The sequence below is a fragment of the Pan troglodytes genome, chromosome 16, assembly GCF_028858775.2.
Source record: "Pan troglodytes isolate AG18354 chromosome 16, NHGRI_mPanTro3-v2.0_pri, whole genome shotgun sequence".
In the NCBI taxonomy this organism is placed as follows: domain Eukaryota; kingdom Metazoa; phylum Chordata; class Mammalia; order Primates; family Hominidae; genus Pan; species Pan troglodytes.
The window spans coordinates 91486493-91510366 of record NC_072414.2 but is presented as its reverse complement, the minus strand read 5'-3'; the positions used below and the strand labels follow the sequence as shown (position 1 = coordinate 91510366).

Here is a 23874-nt window from a genome sequence, read left to right as displayed (position 1 = left end):
GTATTTTTAAATTTCCTTTGAGATTTCTTCTCTGGTCCTTGGGTTAAAGTATGTTGTTTAATGTCTAAATATATGGCCATTTTCCTACTACCTTTCTGTTACTGATTTCTAGTTTGATTTCCTTATGGCCAGAGAATATAATATGCCTGATTTCAATTCACTGAAATTTGCCAGTTTGTTTCCTGGCACAGGATGTGATCTTGGTGAATGTTCCATGTGCACTTGTGAAAAGTGTGTGTTCTGCTGTTGTCGAGTGATGTGTTCTATAAATGTCTCTCAGGTCATGTTGGTCGAGTGTTGCTCAGATCATCTAGATCCTTACTGATTTTTCTGCCTACTTGTTCTATCAGTTACTGAGGGGGATATAGAAGTCTCCAACTACAATTGTGGATTTTTCTACTCACCTTTTAGTTCTATCAGTCTTCACTTTATGTATTTTGAAGGTTGCTGTTAGGTGCATACACATTAAAGACAGTTATTTCTTGGAAAGTGGACTATGTCACGTCCCTCCTTATCGCTGATACTCTTCCTTGTTGTGAAGCTTATATTGTCTGAAATTAATAGGTCTGCTTTAGCTTTCTTTTTGGTGTTTGCAATGGTAAATTTTCTCCCTTCTTTTATCTATGTCTTTATATTTAAAGTGCATTTCTTGTAAGCAGCATTTTTCTTTTTTTTTTTTTGAGACAGAGTTTCACTCTTGTTGCCCAGGCTGGAGCGCAATGGCATGATCTTGGCTCACTGCAACCTCCGCCTCCCGGGTTCAAGTGATTCTCCTGCCTCAGCCTACCAAGTAGCTGGGATTACAGACGTGTGCTACCATGCCCAGCTAATTCTGTATTTTTAGTAGAGACAGGGTTTCTCCATGTTGCTCAGGCTGGTCTCAAACTCTCGACCTCAGGTGATCTGCCTGTCTCAGCCTCCCAAAGTGCTGGGATTACAGGCATGAGCCACCACATTGCTTTTTAAGAAACACACACACACACACACACACACACACAAATCTGACAATCTTTTAACTGACGCTTTCTCACCACATTCAATGTGATTACTTATATGACTGGATTAAAAGCTACCATTATCTTGCTTTTTGTCTTCTTTTCTCCCATTTCTTGGGCTACTTAGTAGAGCATTTTTTATATTTCTATTTTATCTCTTCTACTGACTTATTTATACTTCTTTAAAATTTTCTTCTGTAGTTGCACTAGGGTTTATAATATACACCTTTAGTTACCTTGAGTTCATCTTCAAATAATATTTACATCATGTGTAGAGTCAATTCCTCCCTCCCATCTTTTGTTGTCATATATTTTATTTTTACATGTGCTACAGAAACAAAATACAGTTACTATTTTTGCCTTACATAGTCAGATACCTTTTGGAGCAATTAAAAAGAGGGAAAGCACTCGGATCTTGGTTTCTTTCATTCTCCATAAAAATAATGTTCCTTGGAGAAATGCCTGATTCTAGGACTGGGGCAGAAAATACACAAGATGAGCCTAGAACATATTATAGTGCCGGAAAATAAAAAAGCGCCTGCTCCCCCTGAAAAAAAAAAACCCCACAAAAATAAGGATATATCAAAGGGACATAGGAATCAAGTAGATAGCCCTCAAAAGCTGAAGCTAGAACAAAGCAACAGAAAAACGTGGTATTGTATTATAAACCAAAGTATTAAAATAAATGCCCACGAGTCCATATTGATAGAAATAAATGGTTGAATAAATGAGAGAGAAGAGATAAATCTCCTGTGCAGAAGAATTCCAAATAATTTATGTAGATATCCTTCTCTTAAGAAAGTGAAGCCTTAACTCCCCACTCCTTAAAAGTGTGGGCTGAACATGGTAATTTCCTACCCAAAGGCTACAGTATGAAAAGCGGGAGAAAGAGTAACTTTACAGAAAAGAAACCTGGTAAATACCTGTTAAACATCAGCCAGGTGACCAAATTAACATCAGCAATAGTTATGGCGATACAGGTTGGTCATCCCAAATCTGAAAATCTGAAATCTGAAATGCTCCAAGATCCAAAACCTGTTGAGCACCAACATGACACTTGCATGTAGTACTCATTGGATCATTTTGGATTTCAGATTTTTGGATTTGGGATGTTCTACTTATTAGTATAAGGGAAATATTCCAAAACTTGAAAAAATCTGAAATCTGGAATACGTCTGGTCCTGAGTATCAAATAAGGGATAATAAACGTAGTAGGCACTCTTGATATGATGTGATGAAAACGGCATCTTAATTCTATGGCCTACCTCCGTCAAACCAACAACCACAGTATAAGCATGAGAAAAATATCAGACAAATCTTAACTAGAGACCCTCTATAAAAATACCTGACTAGTACTCCTCAAAACTGTCAAGGTCATTAAAGCAAGGAAAGTCTTAGAAACTCTCACAGTCAAGAGGAGGCTAAAGAGACATGATTGCTAAATATAATGTGGTATCCTGGATTGGATCCTAGAATAGAAAAAGACACAAGGTTAAAAATAAGTAAATCTGAATAAATTGCGAATTTCAGTTAATAATAACGTATCAGTAGTGGTTCAATAGTTGTGACAAATATACCATACTAATGTTAATAGAAAAAATGATGTGTGGGGTGTATGAAAACTTCCTGTACTATGTTTGCAATCTTTCTATAAATCTAAAATTGTTCTAAAAATAAAACGTTTATAAAATGCAGGGAAAACCAGAGTTTACTTATTTTATCTTCATTTATTGCATTTCCACTGTTCATTTCTTTGTGTAGACTCGAGTTTTTGCTGGGATCACAGTCCTGCTGAAGGGCTTCCTTTAACATTTCTTGTAGAGCAGGTCTGCTGGCAATAAATTCCCATGACTTTTGTTTGAGGAAATCTTCATTTCTCAAAGATATTTTTGGTGGGTAGAGAATTTTGGGGTGAGGAATTTTTTAAAAATTTCAGCACATTAAATAATGTTACTCCCTTTTTCTTGCTCGAATAGTTTAGTTTGTGAAGAAAAAAGTATGTTACTAATCCTTATCTTTGTTTTTCTGTAATGTATCTCTTCTCTAAGATTTTTCTCTTGATCTTTTGCTTTTAGCAGTCTAGGAGTGAGAGTGTGTGTGCGTGCATACATCTGTGTGTGTGTGTGCATGCGTGCATGTGTGTGTTGGCAGTAGTAATTATCCTACTTGGTACTGGTTATTATTTAAAATATTACTCCTAATCTGTTCTCTCTTCTCTTTTTGGAAGTCCAATTATAAATATGTTATACCATTTGATAATGGCGCATAGCTCTTGGATACTTAATTCTGTTTATTTTGTCGTGTTTTCACTCTTCTTTCTCTTTGTATTTCAGCATGGGTAATTCCTACTAATACACCTACAGGTTTTTCCCTCCTGCTAAGCTATTAGTGCAAGAATCGAGTTAATTTCATTAGCAGCTGGACGGGGTTTGAGCCTTACTGTTGCTCTGGTTACCATCAGGGCACCTACCACAAGCTTCATATCCCTCTGGGGGTGGGGATCTGCATGCCAGGTTTTCCCCTAGTGCCTGCTCCACTCTCAGCTTTAAGTCATCCCCTCTCTTGTTGTGCCTCAGGCTGTGGCCTTCTCAGTCATCCTGCCACTCTCCTGGCATCGCTCCATACCGAGCATGTCTTCCTGTTCCTTCACCACTGGTTGAGATATTTTGCCTTTTCCATTAAACAGGATTTCAACAGTGCCCTAAGAGTGATAATGTTTGTTGTTCGTCTTCTCAGAGATTAAAGCTTTTGTTTCATATTAGAGAAAGAAGACAAAAAGATCCAGGCAAAACTTTTTGCCCCTAGTGTAGTGGCTACTCTTCCCCTCTCCCAGTTGTGTACCACAGCGAGACCTTTTCAGGAGCTTCTGAGCACCCCACGGGATTCACGGAGGAAAAAAGTATACAAGAGAACACAGACTCACCGTGTGTTATACTGCGGCCCCCAGGAGTTTCACACAGTTCTGTCAATGTACACCTGGCCTCCAGCAATTCACCAATCACCCTAGCTTAACTCTTACCATCTGTGTCTTGTCTAATGCTCAAATGTCAACTCTCCTTACAGTGTCTTTGACTCTGGAGTATCTGGGCCAGTTGGTTGCCGTGAAATCTCAGCACTATAATGAGTTCAAGGAAAACTATGAACTTTCTGTATATCCAAGTTTTTTTAATTGTGAGGCTGGGAGTGACTGTTTCCAGATTTCTGTATAACCAAATAAAAAAGTACTTGTTTTTTGACCTGGACTGTAAGACTTAGAGATTTGGTCCTAGCTCTATTTTGAACTATCTTGGACAAGTAATAACCTTTAACTCAGTTTCCTCATCTCTACCTTGCAATGACACAGGCTAATTGAGAATTAAATGAGACAATATACACATGAAGGTGCTATGGAATCTATAAAGCATTATACCAAAGTGGAATTATTATCTAAGCCTGACAGCATCGCTTTCACTTAGCAAAAACTCTAATGGTGAGTTTAGCAACTGCTCAGCAGAGAGAACACCTGGCATATCATTTAGTATGGTAGTAGTCAAACAGTTGCTAAACTAAGAAGTTTTAAAACTTGATTATATATTCTAGTTTTTTTTCTACAGGAAGCTAAGGGCGATAAATAGATTCTCCTGTTCTTTACAAACAGACTTAAGACTCAAAAACAAATGAGACTAGAACCCTAAAGCCGTCATCAAGGAGTGGAATAGAGGCTACCTGCATTCTTTATACAGTTAAATAGGTTATTTGAGAAGGAATAAGCAAATAAAATTAATTGGAGAATAACTCACTCAAGTTTGTGTGCTTTCTTCCCTATCCTACAATAGTTCTGTGGTATGCAGAATTTTTTCTTTTTCTTTCTTGAGACAGAGTCTTGCTCTGTCACCCAGGCTGGAGTGCAGTGGTGCGATCTCGGCTCACTGCAACCTCCACCTCTTGGGTTCAAACGATTCTCCTGCCTCAGCCTCCTGAGTAGCTGGGATTACAGGCGTGCGCCACCACGCCCGGCTAATTTTCATATTTTTAGTAGAGATGGGGTTTCACCATGTTGGCCAGGCTGGTCTTGAACTCCTGACCTCAGGTGATCCGCCCGCCCTGGCATCCCAAAGTGCTGGGATTACAGGTGTGAGCCACTGTACCCTGCCTGGTATGTAGAATTTTCTAACAAATAGTTTAGTGCTTCTCTCACAGAAAAGCATGTTTAATTGATTAATGAAAGTATACAAAGTACAGAGAATAAATAAGTCATGGTTAATGCTTCTAGCCTGGTAAAATTAAAATTAAACATAATAATCTCTCTGTATTTTACTTTTTAAAAACTCATTCAAGGGGTTTTCTCTTTCTTTGAATCCCCCCTCCCTCTGTCTCTGTTGAAGGGAGCTGTTTTCTCCTTCCTTCCTTCCTTCTTTCTTGGCTACTAAATTTCACTCCTTAAAACGACTCAAAAAAAAAAAAAACTGATTCGAAATGTGTTACATATTAATGGGGTACATGTGAATATTTGTTACATTCATAGAATGCGTAATGATCAAGGTCAGGGTGTTTGGGGCATCTATTACCTTGAGTATTTATCCTTTCTATTTGTTGGGAACATTTCAAGTCCTCTTTTCTAGCTACTCTGAAATATACTCCATCTGCAATGTTGCTAACTATAGTCACCCTTCTCTCCTATCAAATACAGGGGTATATTTATTGTATCTAAGTGTATGTTTTTACCCACGAATCAACCGCTCTTCGTCCCGTCTCCCACCCACACACCCTTCCCAGCCTCTGCTATCATTCTATTCTCTATCTCCACAAGACCAATTTTTTTAGGTCCCACATGAGCGAGACCTTGCAGTATCTATCTTTCTGTGCCTGGCTTATTTCACTTAACACAATAACCTCCAGTTCCAACCACGTTCGTATTTAGCTTTAATTTTAAGTAACTGTTAAGCAAATTTCCATAATCTGATTTTTGTGTATTTGAAATAGACTTGTCTCTTCAAATACTAATTTTGAATGGAAATATTTATTAGGAATAGGTGTAGATTCTACGGTGGCACAGAAAATTCCAAAGGAAGCTACAGATTGACTATGTATAAAATATGTGTTTTCAAGAATGAAGTTGAAGAAAGGTTCAACTTACTAGTGGAGGCATCATGCCCTTGCTTGAAGGGGGGATGACAACTCGAAGATCTGGTTTCCTACTGTTCATTCCAAGATTACCACCACCTGGTGGAGGGGGAGACTTTGTAGGCATGACTTTGCCTAAACTATTTGCACCAGTAGCTCCAATCAAATTTGGAGAAGCTCTTGAGTTTACAAATCCATTCCCTGGGGGGAAAAATATCATTCAATAATGTGAGAAGAGTTATTAAAATACTTTGGCACAAACAAATCAAGTTTTCCCCAGTCTGAGTTGCAAATAAATTTTATAACAAAACTCACTACAGGTTTGAGTATCCCTTGTCCGAAATGCTTGGGACCAGAAGTGTTTCTGATTTTGGAATACTTGTATTACATACTTATTGGCTGAGCATCCCTAAACCTGAAAATCCAAAATCCTCCAATTAACACTTCTGAGAATCACGTCAGTGCTCAAAATGTTTCAGATTTTAGAGCATTTTGTATTTGGGATACTCAACCTGTGGTAACTAATGAAGTACCTTGGGATATCTTAAAAATAAGCAAAGGAAGACAAGCAAAGTCTGAAATACATATAAAGCTTAAGACTAAGATACTTGTACAGCATTACTCCTTGGACTTGCTGAAAGAGATTTAACACACAACACATTTCTGGCCAGGTGCAGTGGCTCACGCCTGTAATCCCAGCACTTCGGTATGCCGAGGAGGGTGAATCACTTGAGGTCAGGTGTTTGAGACCAGCTTGGCCAACACGTTGAAACCCCGTCTCTACTAATAATACAAAAATTAGCTGGATGTGGTGGCGCACGCCTGTGATCCCAGCTACTCAGGAGGCTGAGGCAGGAGAATCACTTGAACCCGGGAGACGGAGGTTGCCGTGAGCTGAGATCATGCCCCTGCACTACAGCGTGGGTGACAGAGTGAAACTGTGTCTCAAAGAAACAAACAAGCAAAAGACCGCATTTCTAAGAGGGCATCTCATACTGGGGACTAAAATAATGGAGGTATTATAGAAAAATGTCTGAGACCAGCCTATTCATTCACTCTCGTGAGAGCAAAGGCACTGCTACCACTAAGTTCTGAGTAGTGAACTACGTATCAGAGCAGCTTCTTAACTGCAGCTTATTCAGCACTCATTTCTAATGCCCTGTTTTCACCACGTACTTCTTCCTTATGGCTCTACTTCTACTGGGTCTGTTTCTTCAGCTTCACTGAGGTCCTTATTAAATATTTCTGATTTATCTCACTTTAATCATCTTATTCCTAAACTTTCCCTAACAGAACCTTCCATCTCCCTTAATGAAATGAGGAAAAATGCACATTGTGATATATGCTCTATGTATATAATACTTTTGGGTACTAGTTGAGATATAAAATAAATATGAAACCATCTTGTTTTCATGAATACTGTAGTCAGTCATTCTACTTCTTCCCATGTATAGCAACCATGTGGACTGGGTGGGGCTGACTCTCTGCAACCCTCCCTCCAACCCCCAGATGAACTTAGTGATAGGCATTTGACTCAGGTCATTCTCGCTCACCACAGTGACTGGATGTGGTAATGACCAATCAGAACCCGGGTAAAACAACTCTTCCATGATTATCAGGAGGCTCCCACATTCCCTAAACTGTGCCTGAGGAAGCATTTTATTTTTATTTATTTATTTATTTATTTTTCAGACGGAGACTTGCCCTGTTGCCCAGGCTGGAGTGCAGCAGCGCGATCTCGGCTCACTGCAAGCTCCACCTCCTGGGTTCACGCCATTCTCCTGCCTCAGCCTCCTGAGTAGCTGGGACTACAGGCGCCCACCACCACGCCCGGCTAATTTTTTGTGGTATTACCAGAGACAGGGTTTCACCATGTTAGCCAGGATGGTCTTGATCTCCTGACCTCGTGATCTGCCCACCTCGGCCTCCCAAAGTGCTGGGATTACAGGCATGAGCCAACGTGTCCGGCCAGCATTTTATTAAGTCATTTTGAGACTCAGAAGAAGGCCAGAATGAGGAAAAAGCTGATACAAAAAGGAGAACAGCAAACAAATGATGTAAAATCCCTGATTAAACCATGCTTGTAGTCTGTACCACTTCTGGATCTTTCGGTTACATATAAGTTAATACATCCCCTATACAATTTAAGCCTGAGGTAGTTTTCTGTTAGTTGCAACTGATACTATCCTAATAGAAACAGCTATTATTCACCAGCTTGCAGTCCAACAGCAGAGATAATGACAAGTAAAAAGTAGATAAGTAACCAGTGTACAGAAACATATCATGTGCATTTATAAAACAGAGATTACAGTGTGGTATTTCAATTTCAAAGTAAATCACAATTAAAGCAGAGAAGAATAAAAGATAAGTGTTTATTACAAAGCTGGCAAAGAACAAAATATTCAGAATAGTGAACCAGAGGTTCCTGATGAGTCAAACAGGCCTCTTAAGTTCTCCGGGGAGGACTCAGCATTCACATGTCATTAAGACTAGCAACTGCCTAAAATTGGAAGTCATAGAAGTACCTTTACTATTTGGAAATTTAAAAAATTCAAGTATCTATTATGTTACAGTACTGTGCCCCTGGGAGGGTATATGTAGAGAAACCATAAAAAGCCTACAGGTCTTCAAGTAGCTTTTCATCTAGTTAGCAAGAGCAGGCATATCACATAGGCATGAATATACCAAAATTATACTCACAATATGGGCAAACTAGAGGTAACCACACAAAATTTACAATGAAATAGAAAGCACTGATAACAAATCTATCAGCTTAATTAGGAAAGCCTTTGTGGGATTAACTACTGAGCAGTCTGAAATGAGAGAAGAACAGAAGAAAAGAGAAGGCAGGCATTATGGATAAATGTGAGAAAAACACGTTAAAGCACGAATGAACAAGGTGTGAGTGAGGAATGGCAGAGCAGATAAGCCTGGATACTCCACAGCTTCAGGGACCATCAGAAGGAAAAAGTAGCTGTATTTGTTCTGCTCCTTTCATTCTAGTATAAAGCCAAAAAGAAAACTTCAGAGTTCACGAAAAATAAGCAGACACTAGGTGTTACAAATACACACACACACCCACACACCCCTGTATTAATACACATGCAAGGACTAACAAAAACTGAGTGTCTGCTGTGTGCTTAACACTGGTCTAAAATTCGTCCTAAAAATCTCATCCTGACAAGACTGCATTCTGAGACGTAAAATGGTTTGCCTCTGGGTCAGACGTGGTAGCTGATGCCTGTAATCCCAGAACTTTGGGAGGCTGAGGTGGGCAGATCGCTTGAGCCCACTTCAAAACCAGCCTGGGCAACATGGTGAAACCCCGTCTCTACAAAAAAAAAAAAAAAAAAAGAAAAATTAATAGGACATGGTGGTGTGCACCTGTAGTCCCAGCAACTAAGGAGGCTGAGGTGAGCCCAGGAGGCAGAGGTTGCAGTGAGCCAAGACCACGCCACCACATTCCAGCCTAGGTGACAGAATTAATCCAATCGAACAAAGACAAATTAAAAAAAAATCAAAAAACAAAAATGAACAAAGCCTCCAAAAAATTTGAGATTACGCTAAACAGCCAAACCTAAGAATAAGTGGTGTTCTTGAGGAAGAAGAGAAATCTAAAAGTCCGGAAAACATATTTGAGAAAATAATTGAGGAAAACTTCCCTGGCCTCGCTAGAGATCTAGAAATCCAAATACAAAAAGCTCAAAGACCTGGGAAATTCATTGCAAAAAGATTGTCACCCAGGCACACAGTAATCAGATTATCTAAAGTGAAGACAAAGGGAAGAATCTTAAGAGCTGAGAGGCAAAAGCATCAGGTAACCAACAAAGGAAAACTTACCAGATTAACAGCAGATTTCTCTCCAGAAACCCTACAAGCCAGAAGAGATTGGGGTCCTATCTTTAGCTTCCTCAAACAAAATAATTGCCGGTCAAGAGTTCTGTACCCAGCAAAACTAACCTTCATGGATGAAGAAGAGAGAGTCTTTTTCAGACAAACAAATGCTGAGAGAATTCACCACTACTAAGCCAGCACAACCAAGAAATGCTAAAAGGAGTTCTAAATCTTGAAACAAAACCTGAAAATACACCCTCCTTAAATCATAAATCTCACAGGGCCCATAAAACAACAGCACAATGAAAAAAAAAAGTATTCAGGCAACAACTAACACAATGATTAATAAAATAGTACCTCACATCTCAATATTAACGTTGAATATAAATGGCCTAAATGTTCCACTTAAAATATACAGAATGGCAGAATGGTTAAAAATCCACCAAGTATCTGCTGTCTTCAACACACTCACCTAACACGTAAGGACTCACATAAAGTAAAGGGGTGGAAAAATATACTAGAAAATCTAGAGGAGATGGATAAATTCCTGGAAATATACAACCCGCCTAGGTTAAATGAGGAAGAAATAAAAACTCTGCATGGACCAATAACAAGCAGCGAGACTGAAACAGTAATTTTAAAAACTGCTAATAAAAAAAAAGTCCAAGACCAGATGAATTCAGAGCCGAATTCTATCAAGCATTCAAAGAAGAACTAGTACCAATCTTATTTTACCATTCCAAACGACAGAGTAAGAAAGAATCCTTCCTAAATCATTCTATGAAGCCAGTATCACCCTAATACCAAAACCAGGAAAGGATATAACAAAAGTAAACTACAGACCAATACCCATGATGAGCACAGGTGCAGAAACCCTCAACAAAATAACAGGTGACCGAATCCAACAGCATATCAAAAGATAATACACCATGATCAAGTGGGTTTCATACTAGGGATGCAGGGATGGTTTAACATACACAAGTCAATAAGCAAAACTGGCACAGAAGGGGCATATCTTAAAGTAATAAAAGCCATCTATGACATCTTTACTGGATTCAGTAAAGTTTCAGGACACAAAATCAACAGCACTGCTATACACCAACAATGACCAAGCTGAGAATCAAATCAAGAACTCAACGCTTTTTGCAACAGGTGCAAAAAAAAAAAAAAATACTTAGGAACATAACTAACCAAGGAGGTGAAAAATTTCTACAAGGAAAACTATGAACCACTGCTGAAAGAAATCACAGATGACACAAACCAATGGAAACACATCTCATGCTCACGGATGGGTAGAATCAATATTGTGAAAATGGCCATACTGCCAAAAGCAATCTACAAATTCAATGCAATTCCCATCAAAATACCACCATCACTCTTCACAGAACTCGGGGGAAAAAAAATCCTAAAATTCCTATGGAACCAAAAGAGCCTGCATAGCCGAAGCAAGACTAAGCAAAAAGAACAAATCTGGAGGCATCACATTATTTCCATTTCAAACTATACTACAAGACTATAGTTACCAGAAAAGCAAGGTACTGGCATAAATACAGGCACACAGACCAATGGAACACAATAGAAAACCCAGAAGTAAAGCCAAATACTTACAGCCAACTGATCTTCAACAAAGCAAACAAAAACATAAAGTGGGGAAAAGACACCCTATTCAGCAAATGGTGCTGGCATAATAGGCAAGCCACATGTAGAAGAAAGAAACTGGATCCTCATTTCTCATCTTACACAAAAATCAATTCAAGATGAATCAAAGACTTAAATATAAGACCTGAAATCACAAAAATTCTAGAACACTGGAAAAACTCTTCTAGACATTGGCTTAGACAAAGGGTTCATGATCAAGAACCCAAAAGCAAATATGACAAAGACAAAAATAAATAGATGGGACCTAATTAAACTAAAAACCTTCTGCACAGCAAAAGAAATAATCAGCAGACAACCCAGAGAGTGGGAGAAAATCTTCGCAAACTATGCATCTGACAAAGGACTAATATCCAGAATCTACAAGGAACTCAAATCAGCAAGAAAAAAACAATCCCATCAAAAAGTGGGCAAAGGCCATGAATAGACAATTCTCAAAAGCAGATATACAAATTGCCAAAAGACATACGAAAAATGCTCAACATCACTAATTATCAGTGAAATGCAAATCAAAATCACAATGAGATACCACCTTACTCCTGCAAGAATAGCTATATTTAAAAAATCAAAAAATAATAGATGTTGGCATGGATATGGTGAAAAGCAAACACTCATACACTGCTGGTGGGAATGTAAACTAGTATAACCACTAAAGAAAACAGTACAGAGATTGCTTAAAGAACTAAAAGTAGAACTACGGTTTGATCTAGCAATCCCACTACTGGGTCAGAGAAAAAGAAGTCAGTATATGAAAAAGACACTTGCGCACACATGTTTATAGCAGCACATTTTGCAATTGCGAAAATATGGAACCAGCCCAAATGCCCATCAACCAACAAGTGGATACAGAAAACGTAATATATATATATATATACATATATGTACACCATGGAATACTACTAAGCCATAAAAGGGAACAAAATAATGGCATTTGCAGCAATCTGGATGGAACTGGAGACCATTATTCTAAGAGAAGTAACTCAGGAATGGAAAACCAAACATCACATGTTTTCACTTATAAGTGCGAGCTAAGCTATGAGGATGCAACGGCCTAAGAATGATACAATGGACTTTGGGGACTCAAGGAGGAAGGCTGGGAGGGGGTGAGGCATAAAAGACTACATATTGGGTACAGGGTACACTGCTCTGGTGAACTCCAAAATCACCACTAAAGAATTTTTCCATGCAACAAAACACCACTTGTTCCCCCAAAACTATTGAAATAATTTTTTTTTTTTTTTTTTTTTTTTAAATAAAAGGCCCAGGCATGGTGGCTTGCAAGTGTAATCCCAGCACTTTGGGAGGCCGAGATGGGTGGATCACCTGAGGTCAGGAGTTGGAGACCAGCCTGGCCAACATGGCGAAACCCCACTAAAAAAAAAATGCTAAATTAGCAGGACATGGTGGTGCATGTCTGTAATCCTGGCTACTAGGGAGGCTGACGCAGGAGAATTGCCTGAGCCACAGAGGCGGAGGCTGCAGTGAGCCGAGATCGTGCCACTGTAGTCCAGCCTGGGCAACAGAGTGAGATCCTGTCTCAAACGAACAAAAGAATTTCTGAGTTCCAGATGATTAGTGTGGTTTTTTCTTCCTTACCCTCACCCAATTCCTCTTGTTTCCTCCAAAACGTTTACCAAGTGACCCACTCAGTTTTAATTCATATGTATGATCTAATTTTGCTGTGGGGACTGGTATTTCAGTTAACCTCATGAGGTTATTTCCTGCATTCTGCTTTCATTATCTTGAAGGGGTATGAATTAAATCCTTTCCACACCCCATAGAGTAATTTCCTGCATCCTGTTAAGCTTCAGAAAGCAGTGCAGTTTAAAAAACAACCACTTCACCAGGCCATCCTGTCGAGTAGAGATCATATATGACTTGGACAGAGGTAACTGCTAAGCCAGACAGTTAAAGAATTAAAAATGTTTATTAAATAATTTTATTCAAAAATAGGAAGGTTAAATAGAAACTTCATTTTGCGTTAACAGTATGAGAATGTCAGATTAATAATTTTTAAAATATACAATGGCATGAATATGTGTTCTGATTCTGATATTATTTAGAAGATTCTTCTTTACTTGATTTATACTCAAATCTGAAGGAGAAAGTAGAATTTCCTCTCAAAGACAAAAAATGATGTAAATATATAATTCAGAGCCACACATCATCAAGAAGCACAAATACTATTTTCCCATGTGCAGTCTATGGTGCTTTAGATAGATATGACATGATGGTAACTCATGAGAACCAAATTTCAAGAGTAAGAGGGGACTTAAAAGCACAGTATTTCTTGATGTAAAGTCAGGAGTCAGTAGCAGATGATGATTAAAGGATGATGTAAGTGTTTGGTAACTTGCCAGGCTGAAGCTAAGAGAATCTCCTATGCACGACTTGTTATTTTGTAGAGTGCAGTGATATATACCCTAATATATACCTTCTTACCTCCAGCTCAATTTTTATTACAAAAATGAAGATATTTTTCAGATAGACTTTTGAGGTAAATACTTTCAGTATATAACCCATCTTGCCACAGTTTACAAACCTAGGAACTACAGTATCTACACTAAATGAATAAATCCAATTTAATGTTGTTAAAATGTGTTTCCAGTTTTCAAGGTAATTTACTATCCTAACACAAATGTGAAAAAATGCTCTTGAGCAAACCGCATACCCATGCCTTCAGAAACTTAACAGAACTTGATCTCAATTACAGTCCTATAGCTATAAGATAGGTTAGTCAATTCCATCAGTCTGGCTCATATTTCAAAATATAAATCACATCAGCTGAAATAATGCATTCGAGTAGCTGGCAAGTACTCTGTGTCCTTAGATACTACTCTTCTAGGGTTAAACTGCAGACAATGATGTCACTAATATTTCACTATGAATTCATTTCAGAAGTCCAACTGATGTGCAAACTTCAAAGGATTCTGAAAAACTCATCCAAAGCAAAGTTCAATCATATTTGGCAAAATTTTCATAAAATTTGACATTCAGCTAATTATTCAATAAACAAAAATACATTCTAACAGTTATAAAATTATGTCATTTGTACAAAGAACTGTTTGAGGTTTCTGAAAGTAGAAAAGATTACAGGGCTGGTTCGAAGGCAGTGAGTTATCTCAACTTATCCAACTCCTTGTTCTACTCTTTACCCCCTTTCTCACTACTGCACCTGACTAGTCTAAAATAAAATAAAATAATAAAGATCACAGGTTTTGAAATAATTGAATGCATGTGTACTTGATTCAATGAAATGTCTTGTAAGATGGACAACATGGATCCTGTCCAATAAAAATTTATAACAAAAATAGGCAATGCTCATGGGGTCCGCTTCTTTTCTTTCTGAATACTGTATTCCCCATCTCTATCCCATGTGGGCAGCCCCCAAAAGGCAACATATCTTCTTCTCTTTCAGAAACTTCAGCAACTTCATGAAGCATGAATGCTGAAGCTCATACAACTTCAACTATCACCTCCATGTGAATGACTGAAAACTGGGTTTCTGCTTTATCTTTCCTAATTTCCAGTCCATATTCAATAATCTGGTGGCCACTTTCACCCAGACATGCTGCTGTCATCTCAACTCAGCTTGTTCTAAAGACTTCAACTACTGCTGTCCTCCGCCATCCCATCCCCACCTTCAGAGCAATCAAGCTTTCTTCATGATATCTTTCACCTCTTCCATCTCTTCTTTTTAACTGCCAGTGTGCCTGCTACAATGCAAACCCTTATTTTACCTTCATTTAACCCCAAATAATTCCAAGAGCATCTTGAGCCTTTCTATGTCTAGTACCATATATGTTTTTTCTCTTTCTCAATGTGTTTTTAAAAAGTGAAGTTGTTGGATATCTGACTTTATTTTATGCTTGATATTTTAAAGTGTGCCCAAAGTAAAAAGTCCCCAAAGTCATTTGAACTATAGTATAAACCCAGTATTAAATATAAACTCCCCAGAGAAATATACCTAGTAAATCATAAACAAATAAGCAAATTACCTCTATGAAAGATCTATACAAATTACAATATGTACAAAGCTGCCAAGTTTTATTTGCACAGATGACAATGGAAAACAAGTTATAAGTAATAAATAAAGAAATATTCTAATTTACTACAATAAAGATGTTATGACTGTAGAGGTAACTGTACTAATACAGCATCACTGAAACTAGAAAAAAAGTGAAAAACACTTACAGTCCCACCATCTTAATGTAAGTATTATAATCTCTTTGGATTTTTCCCTTTTTGTTTTCCATGCTCATATTTTTTGCTCATTTTAAATCACAACCAAAAAGAAATTCAGTTGAAATTTCATTTACTTCATTTTCATATTGTTGAATATGTTGATTTCTTCCTATTATTCATTACTACAAATAAAGTTGCAATGAAGCTTTGCTTATTCTAACTTACCTCTTCAGGAGAGATTCCCAAAAATGGGATTAGTGGGCTTGGAGGTATAAACATTTTTATGACAACTAAAACCTCTTGCCAAAACCTTTCCAGAAAGATTGTTACTAATTTACAATGCCACAAAAGCATGCATGAGATCATCAGTTTCACCATGCCTTCATTAGCACTGAATATCACAATAAAAAGTGCTAATAGTTGGGAATTAGTAAGTAAGAGTAGTATTTTTTTTTTTTGTTATTTTAATTTGAATTTCATGAATACTACCAATGATGAACAACCTTTTCAGTTTTTAAAATACTAGTTAGGTTTCTTTTTTGAATTGTGTATTTTGGCACAATTAAATGCCCATTACTAAACATTCCCCTATCTGTTGCTTGGATTTTATCTTACTTTTTTCCTCTGGAGAATGAGGAACACGTATTATCTCACATAAAAAGACTAGGGGAAGAGTGGTCCCAGACTCAGCTGCTTCAGCAGCTCAACACTGAGGGCCACCAGCTTTTCACTTCATCAACCTTGGCATTTTGACCTGTCATCTTAAACTGACTTGTCTCATGATCTTAAGATGGGTGCTGAGTTCCAGCTGCCACATGCAGACAACAATGTCCAAAGACTCAAAGGCTACCTCTAGTTTGTGCATGAATGTGAGTGTTGAGTGTCTATAAATTTTCTCTCTGAATTTTGGAATAGTATAAATACCACAAAATGTACATTATTTTCTCTTATAATTTAAAAAGTGCCTTTATATTTGTTGTTATAGTTCCTTTATTATTATATCTAGTGTATTCTTTTATTTTCAAAACTGTTTTCTTGCTAATGTAACACACAAACAGAAAATGTACAAAACAAAAACGTATAGGTTAAGGATTTATCATAAAGTGAAGATCCACGTAACCACCATTCAGATTAAGAATACTGCCAGAACCCCAGAAGTTTCCATAACTGGGCCCCTTAAAATATTCCCAGAGTCCCACCTACCCAAAGTAACCACTATTGTGAATTTTACAGTAATTTCTTGGTTTTTCTTTATGGCTCTGCCATCTATCTACACAAGCGTCCCAAACACTATAGTTTTTTTGGCCTGCTTTTCAAACTTTATATAGTTAGAATCTTGAGTATGTATCTATCTTCTTTAATTCATAATGTTTGGTGACATTCATCCATGTTGAGAACTGCTGTGATTTCATTTTCACTGCAGTATAATATTCTTTCATATGAATGTACTCTTATATTTATCCATTCTACTGTTGACAGAGATCTGTACTATTTCTAGATAATGACTTTAACATAATGTTGTACACATTCTTTTACATATCTCTTGGTACTCGTGATGCACAAATGCATTTCTCTACAGTACATAAGGATGAGTGAAAATGCTGGGTCACACAATACACGTATCTGCAGCTTAGGCAGATAATGCCAAATGGTTGCAACAACTTGTACTCCCACTACCAGTGTATGAGTTTGTGCTTTTTCATAGCTTTGTCAATATTTGGTATACCATCTATTTCATCTTAGCAATTCTGGTGGGTGTGCAGTGTTCTCTCTTTGTGGTTTAATTTTGCATTTCCATGACTACTGAGACTGAGCATTTCTTCACATTTATCAGACATTTCTTTTGTGAAGTGATGTGTTCTCATGCACATTTTCAAAAGTCGAGTTTTCTTTTTCTTACTGATTTATAGGTATTCTTAAAAAAAAAAAACCTCTCTATTGATTGTATACATACTATATATATTCTCCCATTCTGTCTTGCCTTTTTACTCTCTTTACAGTGCTTTTGATTCACAAAGTTTCCAATTTTCACACAAGCAAATCAATCAGTCTTTCCATTAGACTTTCTTTGGTTTCTTATTTAAGAAGTCTTTGCCTTTCCTGAGTTTGTTCAGTGCTTTAAAAGTCTCAAGGATGCCTCTTCTTTCAACAGTACATGGGCCTGAAGTATTCCAATTTTAGGGAAGCAGGCAGAAGATGCAACAAAAATTAAAATACGAACAAGGCAAATGGAAGACTCGTCTATAAACAAATTACGTATTTGAAAATGACAATATTGGTAAAAATGATATGGTTTAAAGGTAACGCAAAACTATCTGGAACTGACCTATCACGAGTTTCTAAACTGGAGCTGATACAGTAAGTTATGACACATATACAGATAAAACGTATTTAAAACAAGTAGAATTTGCAATCCATGCTTATAATACAGAATAAACATTCCTTTCCAGTACACAACACAGACAAAAATTGAGCACATGCTGGCCTATAAAAAAGTATCAGCAAATTTCAGAGAACTTAATCATATAGAGGTAAGTTCTCTGGTAACAAAACAATCTGGCTAGAAAATAGTATCTCAAAGATAACTGGAAAATCTCCATGTATTTGAAATTAAGAAATATAATTCTAAATAACTTACAAGTTAGGTTAAAGAAAAAGATATAATGGAAACTAGAAAATATTTCGAATTGAATATTAGTGAAAACATTCCATTTTATTAGTCTTTTAAATAATCAGTATGTTTTGTTAATTCAATTTGTTTTTCTATTTCAGTATCAATACTTGTATTTTTATGACCACTGAAACATCTTGCCAAAACCTTTCCAGAAAGATTGTTACTGATTTACAATACCACAAAAGCACGTATGAGATCATCTGTTTCACCATGCCTGAAATAGAAAATTTTCTGTTTTCTATTTCAATGCTTGTATCTTTGTTATTTGGTTCTACCTACTTTATGTTTAATTTGCTGTCCTTTTCTGACTTCCTGAGGAGGTTTAGCTCACCATCTCCCAGTCTTTTGTTCATAAAGGTTTAAATTTCTCATAAAGCACAGCATTATCTGTATTCCACGTTGAGTTTTATAGGCCTTCCCAATTTGTGGCTTTTTTGTTGTTGTTAGTTTTGGAAAATTCTCAGTGATTATCTCTTCAAATACTGCTTCTGCCCAATTTTCTCTGACTTTGCTTCCTGGGACTTCAATTTAATGTATGCTAGTCCTTTTTATTGCATGCTCTGGGTCTTCTTTTTAATTTTCCATCCCTCTGTGTCTCCAAAATTCTGGATAATTTTCTTCTATCTTATCTTTTAGTTTCTTAATTCTTGTATTTGCTTTGTCCAATCTGTTTTTAAGCCCATCTGTTAAGTTCTTAACATTACGGGGTTTTTTTGTTCTAAAATTTCCATTTTTTAAATAAATTTCAGTTCTCTGCTAAAATTCTCAATCTTTTTGTTTTTTTAAATACCCTTGAACACAGTAAACACTGTTATATTAAAGTCAAAGTCTGTGCCTAGTAACTCCAAATTCTGGAGTTCCCAGGAGGCTGATTCCATTGTTTGTTTATTTCTGCAAGTTTTCATTTGCTTTATTTGTGTGTGTGCCTAGTTCAGCTTATGTGCCAAGTTAGAAATAATAAGGTCTGAGATGGTGTTTTATTTTATTTATTTATTTATTTATTTATTTATTTATTTATTTATTTATTTTTGAGACAGAGTTTTGCTCTTGTCGCACAGGCTGGAGTGCAGTGGCATGATCTCGGCTCACTGCAACCTCCGCCTCCTGGGATCAAGTGATGTTCCTGCCTCAGCCTCCTGAGTAGCTGGGATTACAGGCACTTGCCACCACGTCCGGCTAATTTTTGTATTTTTAGTAGAGATGGGGTTTTGCCATGTGGGCCAGGCTTATTTTATTCTTCCAGAGACTATTTGCTTTTCCGGGCATTCTGGAAACCCTAAATCTAATTTCTAATCACTACGATCTAATTTTAACAAACTTTTGGGAGGCCAAGGTGGGCAGATCACCAGGTCGGGAGATTGAGACCATCCTGGCTAACATGGTGAAACTCCATCTCTACTAAAAATACAAAAAAATTAGCCCGGCGTGGTGGCAGGCACCTGTAGTCCCAGCTACTCGGGAGGCTGAGGCAGGAGAATCGCGTGAACCCGGGAGGCGAAGTTTGCAGTGAGCGGAGATGGCGCCACTGCACTCCAGCCTGGGCGACAAGAGCGAGACTCCGTATCAAAAAAAAAAAAAAAAAAACACAAAACTGTATGATGCATCTGTAAGATGTCACTACTGAGAAGAACTGTTTATCTCTGGTTTACTTTACTTCTAGAGTCCAGCCTTTTGGGGTGTCAACCCAATGTGAGAGAAGCATATTAGGCTCTCACAATTCTTGGTGGGCCCTGAACTTATTATTTTGTTGGGGGAATCAAAAAAAAAAAGGGACACAAAAACAGTATGTAGGCATACAAACAACTAAAACAAGAGCTGAAAAAAAACCATAAATATTTGGAAATACACATACAAGAGTAGCAGCCCTAGTGTTTAACTGGTACAACCTTTATGTATTTTCCCACATTTAATTGTTTTCTGTTAAGTAAGACTCCACAATAGGTCTTATCTGTTTAATTCCATTAAAATATTTAATACTGTGGCAGATATAATTAGGCATTTATTCCTACTTTGTCATTAAATATTTTGTAACTTGTCTTAATAATATCTTTATTGATGTTTATTTCTTCCTCATCATTTTTATTAAGTCATTCAATCATCTCCATAATTTTTTTTTTTTTGAGAAGGAGTCTCACTCTATCGCCCAGGCTGGAGTGCAGTGATGCGATCTCAGCTCACTGCAACCACCGCCTCCTGGATTCAAGCAATTCTCCTCCCTCGGCCTCCCGAATAGCTGGGACTACAGGTGCACACTGCCACGCCCAGCTAAATTTTTTTGTATTTTAGTAGAGACAGGGTTTCACGGTGTTGCCCAGGCTGGTCACAAACTCTTCAGCTCAGGCAATCTGCCCACCTCGTCCTCCCAAAGTGCTGGGATTACAGGTGTGAGCCACCACACCCGGCCAAGACAAATATCTTAATTATCTTTCTATCTGTAGAAGTAGATAGACCCCCCATTTCTTTTCATTCTAATCTCTCTGAAAACATTTCATGCTATTGTAAGATAGAGTAGTTTGGTAACAGTCTAACTTTGGTAAGCAGGGAAGTTAGAGAAAGTCTCCCCTTAAGAAATTATCTTGATGTATTAGTGAAAGCACCCTTCAGAAGGAAATTTCCCAGAAAGCTTTATTTCAGGAACAACATTCCTTTAATCTCATATACGATAGATACCTACAAAACAGAAGAGTAGGAATTCACTCACCCACTGGACTGCTTCCAGCTCCATTTGGCACTGTGAGGTCTGTAGTGCTCAACATCCCACCTAACAACGTTACGGAGAGAAGACAGAGGGCAGAGAACGAATATGAATTAGCTCTCTTTACCTAACTGAATGTGAACTGAATAGAGGTAACTCTCACTCTAATCCTAAAAAGACACAAAAATAAAAACTAGCTCAGTCTGAAGTTGGCATTAACATGTAATCTGATGTAGTTATTATATCTCATATATATGAGTTTACCTTTCAAGCTTGATGTCGCCTTCAATACCAAATAGTGGTATTGCATCAATACCAAAATAGTACATACTGATAAAAACGGGGGCAGTGTGTAAGGAGTATGATTAAATCACTAAATTAAATCTAGGACTTAAGGGAGAGGAGACACTGCATTTCGTAGACTAATACAATAAATGTAACATAAATTTTGCTGAATTAATGAAGTAATTCAGGCAGGAGGAGATGTAAAAGATACTCTAACTCCAATCAGGTAGTCTATCACCCATATTTCTAACATGAATGGCTCACACTCTACTTTAAATCTTTGCTTCTGATATCTAACTAAATTTTCTGCCTGTCAAAGTATGGCTTTCCCATGAGAAGGAAAGCATATAAATGGCAGGTTCTCAGTACTGTTCTACTTTGCATGACACAATGCTACACCCACAATTGATTTTCAAAAAAATACTTTAAAATGAGGCCAATTATGTATCAGTGATTCTTGCTCATCAAAGCAATAAAAGTAAGAACAGCAAAATAAGAAACTGCTTATGTTAGCAATGAATTTTTTCACCCTCTTTATTAAAGAACCAGCATAATAGGTATCACTACATACCTGCATTGCCAGTACTTGGTGGTCTCTGAGGAGCTCCAGGAGACACATTTCTATGTAATGTGGTTTGAGGTGGAGAGAGCATGCTTGAATCTGTTAACGTTGAGCTGGCTGCCAAAGATGGGGACACCAGTGAACTCCCTGGGTTAGTGTAGGACAAAGCATTGGGGCTGGTCACTGGAACTGTGACAGACATTGAAAAGTTCTGAGGTGGCAGACCAGGCTGTAAATAAAGAAAAAGAAGGAAAAAACTGTTGGTTTCGTATTCATCTACAAAGTAACTTCTGAACTTTAATTTGGCAAGGTAACTCAAGTTACTAAAAGTAGAGGATAGGGATAGGTTCTTAACCAATTTACAGATTAAAGCTATTTTCTTTAGAATTATGTTTGAACATGAATATGACTGACATGAGCCTTTTCAATTTCAACTTTATATATTAATATATACTAATGTCTATATTCTATATTTCAAATATTCATAAAGACAAACTTAAGAGGATAAACCTGATAATCAAGTAGTGTTGTCATATTTAGACATTACAAAATATATCACTGTCACCAAGTAAGCATAAATTGGCACTTCAATGTAAACCTTAATAACATTACATTTCTACTGAGAGAGCCCAAATATAACGGAAGGAGAAAAGTGTGTACACATATTATTAACTTAATATGTCAAATCTGATAAATCATAAATATTCCCCATTCTGATTTAATTGACTAACTTTCTAAAGGGCAAAACTAAGAAAAAAAAAAGTAATTATATACATAACAATGCAATTTGAGTTTAATGAAAATGCAAAGAAATCTAATCTAAACAACAAAATTAACTACTAACCAAGCCAGTAATAAAAGTAATAAAGTTTTTGGTATCTTCTTTAAATTGTATAAAGATTAAATTACAAATATTATAAATGCTAACCTTCCCTCCCTCCAAATTATTCCATATCCCCTTTTTTCTATTTTCTATTTTCATCTTGCATTTCCTCCACACACCATTTACAATATGCTTGTTAACCATGATAAATATATGTTGCTCTTTACAATTTAAAGTGGGAAAAAATAAAACAACTTTACTCTGCCCTCATTTTAAAAGACTAACATACAAAAATAAGGTAACACTGCTAATTCAAAGTTGGAAGAATATATTTTATTGTACTTTATTCAATAGTAGTTTATTTCATGTAGAAAAATTATACATCAACAAATATAAAAACAGTGGGTATATGACAATTTTTTTCAAAAGTAAAACACTTTTATTTGTGCGATATCTTTGCAGCTTTAACATTAACTGCAAGGTCAGCAACATCCCTTTATTTGCTACTGTATTGTTTTTAAGAATAATAATGGTACTTGCCCAAAAGTAACTCCTTAAGGCTATTTTTTTGTGAGCTGGCTTCTTATACAGGTTGAGCATCCCTAATCTGAAAATCCAAAATCCAAAACTTTCTGAGCACCAACATGATGCCATAGAGAATTCCAAACCTGACATGTGGAAATGCAGGCATACAATACACAGTTTATTCAGTGTCTCCAAGGGGAAAAGGACCGTTCCAGTCTGCCATCAGCTTCAATGTATCTTTTCTGTGCACACCCAGATTCCCTCACACAAGCACATCCACAAAGGGTAATAAAATGGCACATGTGTAGGCTACACATGCTAACAGCAGGTTCCCAATGATGCTCCACATGGAGCCAAGACCTATGACATGGGTAGCTGAGACAGGGACATCTTTGCTTTCTGATGGTTCCATGTACACAAACCTTGTTTCATGTACAAAATTATGAAAAATATTGTATAAAACTTCCTTCAGTCCATGAGTATGTAAGGTATGTATGAAACATTAATAAATTTAATGTTTAGACTTGGGTCCCATCC

General features: G+C 37.1%; 1 protein-coding gene across 43 annotated transcripts in view; it reads right to left on the bottom strand.

Annotated features, from left to right (window-relative positions):
• The window catches only part of MEF2A (myocyte enhancer factor 2A), a 150603-nt gene that overhangs the window by 19856 nt on the left and 106873 nt on the right, over positions 1-23874 (bottom strand). For all 43 annotated transcript variants that reach the window (XM_016927526.4, XM_001140333.7, XM_054667201.2 and 40 more), the window contains 3 exons: positions 21999-22218; positions 21149-21208; positions 6112-6299 (listed from right to left, as the gene is read on the bottom strand). In XM_016927526.4, the coding sequence (XP_016783015.1) occupies positions 6112-6299; positions 21149-21208; positions 21999-22218 (468 nt within the window). The remainder of the gene's footprint in view (positions 1-6111; positions 6300-21148; positions 21209-21998; positions 22219-23874) is intronic.